Source organism: Anarrhichthys ocellatus, unplaced genomic scaffold (genome assembly GCF_004355925.1).
Source record: "Anarrhichthys ocellatus isolate YVR2014 unplaced genomic scaffold, GSC_Weel_1.0 scaffold556, whole genome shotgun sequence".
In the NCBI taxonomy this organism is placed as follows: Eukaryota; Metazoa; Chordata; class Actinopteri; order Perciformes; family Anarhichadidae; genus Anarrhichthys; species Anarrhichthys ocellatus.
The window spans coordinates 18,823-25,087 of record NW_022280530.1 but is presented as its reverse complement, the minus strand read 5'-3'; the positions used below and the strand labels follow the sequence as shown (position 1 = coordinate 25,087).

The 6,265-nt window shown below is 42.4% G+C and overlaps 1 protein-coding gene across 1 annotated transcript; it reads right to left on the bottom strand.

Moving 5' to 3' along the window:
- Positions 1-1,209: 1,209 nt before the first annotated feature.
- Positions 1,210-2,820, bottom strand: LOC116401600 (G-protein coupled receptor 183-like). The gene is made up of 3 exons (XM_031880078.1): positions 2,460-2,820; positions 1,520-2,034; positions 1,210-1,437 (listed from the first exon to the last, which is right to left on the bottom strand). Exons 1-3 carry the CDS (start codon positions 2,818-2,820, stop codon positions 1,210-1,212), a joined length of 1,104 nt encoding a protein of 367 aa, XP_031735938.1.
- Between the last annotated feature and the right edge of the window lie 3,445 nt (positions 2,821-6,265).

The following is a 6,265-nucleotide window of genomic DNA, read 5'->3' as shown; positions in this document are numbered from 1 at the left end:
TACAGCATGATGTTCATTTAGTAAATGATGGTCCATTTAGAGTCAAATAGACCATAAAGCAGAGTATGCTTTAGGGCGGGGCTACCGTATATGGCGTCTCTGCCACGGCCTGTCTAACCTGTGTAAAATTGGTGTTCCGGAGGGGCAGTCGGTCGGTCCCTTGGGATCAGACCCCCGGTGCCGTGGGTTGCACCGACACAATAACTGACTTTCAGAGACCCTATAAGAATAATTTATATAATTTGTCATAATACTTGTTTGTGTATTCTGTGTCTTGACAAATACATCATGTACAATAACATCGAAACGCATCAGTAATCATTCAAACCAATACAACCCCTTCATGACACAATTTGTGCCGTGAATTACTTTCTATGCAAAATCACAGGGCAGCATTTCCAAATACGCAGGAAATGTTAAAGGTTAAATTTAAATATGGCACTCTGCGTTACAAACAGAGAGAGTGCAACTGCTTAAATTTGTCAGACACACACACAAGCAGCAGCCCGACCACAAGATGTGGAACCCAGCTGGAATGAGGCCCGTGAGGGGGAGCAGGAAAGGTGGGTGAGGAAGCGGTGACAATGCTCATCTACGCACTCCCACACAGAACTCAGATGTGGGTATGAAAGAGAGATATGTGACATGGTTTCATTTTGGCATACCCAACTTTCTTGCATTATATGTAGCTATGGGGACCATAGGAAACAAGTTTTTTAGTAATAACAGAGCACACATTACAGATGTATTTATTAGCAGCTTCGGTGTCCAATAATAAACTAACTACCCACTTACACACGACTTGGTCCGCATATGTGTTTCTCTACAAAAAGGAAGCGAAAGTTGTACTGCATTAATGACCACAAAAAATGTTACAGAAAAAAGCTTATTTGGGACAGTGAGGACGTTTCCTCCCCCTTACACTGATTCAAGCAGAATTCATTTTTACATTACTTTATGACACTGTATCACAGACGCATGTTAACAAGAAAAGCAATACGATATAATGTAAAAACAGAAATATAATAGATGTAGAAGAATAAATCACACAATGTTATCAACCAAACATCATTGTTATTAACACTTTTGTTTGTTATTTTTAGCAAATTTGATGTTGCATTTTAATGTTTACCCACTGCATATGAACATGCCACAATAGCTCAAGTGAAAGACTTGTCATTTCCACAGACAGAGGGACTAAAATAGGCCTTAATGTAGGTCTTCTCTGTGACACTGGTTGTGTATCTCCTGTAAAGCTGAGCTGTGGTTTCTCTCAGGTGTTGTGCTGCTGTTCTCAGCTGTCATTTTGGAGGAGGCGGCGGAAGTATACAGATAGTCCTTGAACAGGCTCAGCACCCGCTTCTTGTAGGTCTTAATGGCAAAGAAGTAGATGACTGGGTCCAAGCAGCAGTTGAAGTTCATGAGCGAAACTGTGATCTGCAAGGGAGAGGGTATATCATAAGGAGTAAAAATTGACGGGGTATGGTTCGACAATCAAACAAAGGAGCACCGGTCCTACCTGTAAGGACACCTTAAAGGCCCTCAGTTCCTCGCACGTTGCCTGATGGTGTATCTTTCTGGACATAAACTGCATGACGTTGAGGTGGTAAGGGCTGAAGCACGCGATAAAAGTGAGGAGGATGAGGAGAATGATGGTGTTGACCCTGTGATTCCTCCTTGATCGACCGGTCATTGAGTTCTGCTTGGCCGCGGCTCGCAGCTTCAGGTTGATCTTGGCGTAGCAGCCGGCGATGACGGCGAGCGGACAGCAGAAGGAGACGGCGCAGGCCAGGAGCAGGAGATAAGGTGTGAAGCGGGAGCCCTCAAAGTTGAAGTACTCCATGCAGGTTCGCCTCCCCTGGTGCTCGCGCAGCATGCTGCGGAACAGCAGGGGGGCCACCTGCAGGGAGACCAGGGCCCAGACCACGCAGGAGACCCTGCGAACCACCCTCACGCTTCGCAAACACTGCAGCCGGTGTGGATGCACCATGGCCAGGTATCGATCCAGACTGATGCAGGTCATGAAGCCAATACCTGGTGGAAATATGATGGATACGCAATGTAGTTTCTGCTTAACGCATGCAGGGCAGGATGGCAAAAGAAATACATAATTCCACAGATAATAACCAAAAGTAGAGATCATGAATGTTGACCAAATGGGCTGCGCATCCATGACTATGTAGAAGGTGTTTCCACCATACTGGTCCCATTTTAATAATTGAAATGGTCAACAAACTTTTTACACTTCATATACTTGGAAGTATATGAAGGTTGGATGCAAATTTTGAATGAACTCTTAATCGTATACTGTTTTTTTTCTCCTATGTAAATGCTTATGTCTCTCTCACATAAAGTTAAACGTGGAAAAATAAAGTCTGAACATGGAGATGTGGTAGCATATGTTTACAAAGTGTAAAAACACACTCCTGGAGCCTTATTGGCAACAGAACCAATATTACCTGCATATGTATTTGCAAAGAAGAGGAGCGTTGTCAGTCTGCAGAGGAGGTCACCAAAGGGCCAGTCAAAGTGGCGGATGTAGTAAATAATTCGCCCAGGCAGCGCCAGTGTGAACAGGGCGTCGGACAACGCGAGGTTGACCAGATAGACAGAGGTGGAGTTGAACTTCTGCTTCCTCTGGCAGATCACGTAGAGGACCAAGCTGTTGCCGCAAGCACTGATAATGAAAACCACAGAGTAGAAAATTGGGAAGAGCACCACGGCAGACCTCTGGTAGACAAACACATCGCAGCTGCTCTGGTTTGGAGGGTTTTCGGCTGAGTCCGGGGTGATATTTTCAAACGCCATCTCACCTGTCATTTTGAGAAAAGTGTGAAAATCATAAATCAAAAAGCAGAAGACAAGAGTGCATAAGCAAAGGAACAATAAACAAAGGAAAACTGAGCTATACAGTAGATAAAGATAATACATATGTATAGTACTTACAACAAGAGATACGGTTCCCCAGCTGATTTACTGTTTACACTCCTGAGTCTGCTGGTTGTGGTTGGAAATTGAGCTGTGTTACTTGAAATGCCTCTGAAAAGGTTGGAAGCAGTGTTCAAATCCCACCTCTCCTTTTTGACATCATATGTCTGTCTTACTGAAACCCCAGTAGTTTGAAGATCTCTATGCACTGTGCGTGGCAGACTGTTTTATAGCTTTACATTGACAATTTTGAAATAAATGTGATCTATAGTCCCCTCAATTTTAATAGCATGATAACTAAATGAAGATAGAACATTTTGTGATTTTCACTAAAATGTTAATTTGACCTCTCTCTCTCTCTCTCTCTCTCTCTCTCTCTCTCTCTCTCTCTCTCAATTCAATGTGCTTTATTGACATGACATTTTCAGAAATGTTGCCAAAGCATCAATATACAAAAGTACACAATAATATTGATATGAATGTTAATTATAAAATGTATATCTCAGTCACCTGTTAAGGACATTTGATGAGTTGCACAAAACTCTTTCGAAGCTCCTACACAAATAATGATTGGTGCATCTGCATGTATAAAGGTATACATGTATGACATAGACATTTCTACCGTATCGTACTGTTCCGTCTTGGCCAACACGTTCTCACTCCCAGTGGCCCTACGTCTCAAACTATGACACTCTCAGTTCCATTCTAGCATCAGCGTTGTATGTGTCAGCTTTCGCTCATTACAGCGTCTTTCCAAAATAAACTTCCAACGTAGGTTTACTTAGATTTTAGGTGTACTTGTTTAGGTTTAGGCAATAAAACTCCTTGTGTACACTTTGGAAAATATTGTGGTTTGATTTAAAATAAGTAGCCTACATTTGTAACGCTAAATAAGTAGTTACGTTAGTTAAAGAAGCAGAAAAGGGACATTTAGCGCATTAAATTATATAGCAGCAAACAACTATTATCTGTAAAGATATAGTGGAGTAATGTTTACCTGAGAAGAGAATGAAGTCTCTCTCTGTGTGTGTGCTGTTATCAGACTTTCTCCTTGCTTTGTTGACATAGCCGGGCTGGCCGTGTGTACTTTAAGTGCATGTTCGTGCATGTGAGCGTGCCCCTCTGGCTAGCTCATCACCGCCGCTCTGCACTGCGCTGGTACGGTGTTTACAGCTTATAACGTCGTCCCGACAGACAGGGTCGTCGCGAAGACGTGGTGCCGACCCTGTGGTTCTCAGGTAAACGCTGTTAGCGCTGCCTTCCGTTGTTTGCACTGTTAGCACCAATGAGTTGCGAGCCACTGAGAAGCATTTGAAATGCTCCCAATCTTGCACCATTAAGTAGGCTGACATAGGTTACATTTTGTGAGACTTAGGTGTACAACACTAACTGTAAGTCTAAAGGAAAGTATCACCTGTAAATATTGATGGTTAACATTTTGGGTACCCACTTTTTGTCCCAAATAGAATGTGAGTCCCCACTATGGGACTAAGGGCACAAACCTCACATTCCCACAATGTGGTTAAAACAAGAGTGCTACACAGTGCTTTCAGTGTGTGTTAGAGAGAGAGAGAGAGAGAGAGAGAGAGAGAGAGATAAAGTAAGCGAGTACTGTTTGCGTTAATGTCGCTTCTCTGCATGCATGAAGTATCCATTTCAGTTTGGTCGCTTTGGTCTAGCTGGAGTTCAATGAAAGAGTGCACATATTTGCACTACCGCTTGCACCGGGTGCAGCGTATTTTTGAGAAAGGTTAGATGAAGTGATTAAGCGTGAGGTTTTATAATACCTTCCTGCCTCTGAGGTTTCTCAAGTTTGAACTCAACGTAGCTGAGGTGAAGGCATGCAGGCCTGAAGTGGAGCTGTTGTAAAATATAGAAGGAAACGGAAGTGTTGCTGGTGCTTGTACAACAATTACACAACCAAAAAAAACATGTGATGTGTGAATGAATCACTAACAGTTTGAAGAATTTCACCTCTACATACAGCTCAACCACCAACCTGCTGAAATAATTTAAAACGTGAACAATCCCAACTGAAAAAAAAAACTGGTTAAATTCTGAGAATAGTTATGGCGTTTATAAAGATGTGGCAAAGTAAGCTGCAGCAGCATCACTTCAGCAAACAAAACCTTCTCAGTTTGCAGATTCTCACTCATCATTCTTCATCAAATTTATCTCAGTGATAGCCTGAGATGATTATCATTTTCTATGATAGACATTGAAAGCTAGCATTTTATAAAAGATCATTTGTGGAGCATCTTGGTAGCCAAATGCTGAAAGTGCATACCATATTAACTCACGGTCCGGGGATTTGATACTGGCCTTTGGACATTTGTTGCATGTCATACCCCTCTCTCTCTGTCCCTGTTTTCAGTTTGTCTCTATACTGTTATCTGTCTAATAAAGGAGAAAAAAAAGAAAGAGCCCTTGTAAGAGTTCACATTGCCACGACCTTTCAAAGAACATAAGAGCCAAAAATAATAACCATTATTGTCACTTAAACCCTCAATCAAAATACAAATGTGATACGACATGAGGTCCAACGGTGTGCTAAATCATATCAAATTATTGTAAGACTAATGGTACAGTACAGTGGCCAAGCTAACAATATCAGTACAGTAGTAGTAGTAGTACACTGGCTACAGTATCTCATCTCGCTCGCCCACCAGAGCTCTCCAGGTTGGTGTAATTGAAATGGATGGCTGCTGGAAAGGCAAAAGGTCACTAATTGTCACCAGTCAAATGCGGTTATAATACAGCTCAGTTAGGTCACAATAAGAGCTTCATGTCACCTGCAGGTTAGGAGCCTGCTGCACTTCAGGCATGCATTTCATGCTCCATTAATTGTGTGCGCAGAGTTAAACATCTCGTGTGCTGGAAAAAGGGAAAGACACGTCGTTTGTTGAGCGCTCGCTAGGTGTCCTGGGGAGGGGGGGGTTCTCAGTGTTAAATACAGCGGGAGGACATGGAAAGAAGGAGATGATCACTTCTGCTCATGCATGCCCTTTGAGTTTTCACGAGTCAAAACAAGCAATGTAATTAAGAGCTGCATCAATGACTTTTACCTCTCTATTCATCTCAAACATGTGCAAACCTGCTCCTGTTGACAGTTTTAAAGTTAATCCGAAAGCTTGAAATCGCAACGGTGCCTCTCTTTTTGGATCAACTTTGCACCTAAATGTAATCTAGTCAAAGTGACTGCTTAGAATAGGTCACTTTTTGATTTACAGTATTCTACTTCATAGATCACACCAGCACTGTGGAAATGGTGCACACGGTGTGTAGCAGTTCTCTGGGTTGATGGGTGTGTGACATGAAAGGTCTTAGGAAATTGAAA

Excerpts from the sequence above, each read along its gene's own strand:
- LOC116401600 (XM_031880078.1), bottom strand. The coding sequence starts at position 2,820 with ATGACAGGTGAGATGGCGTTTGAAAATATCACCCCGGACTCAGCCGAA. Across the intron at positions 2,035-2,459 it reads CTTTGCAAATACATATGCAG|GTATTGGCTTCATGACCTGC; the intron begins GTAATATTGGTT and ends TATTTCCACCAG. Across the intron at positions 1,438-1,519 it reads CCTTTAAGGTGTCCTTACAG|ATCACAGTTTCGCTCATGAA; the intron begins GTAGGACCGGTG and ends TCTCCCTTGCAG.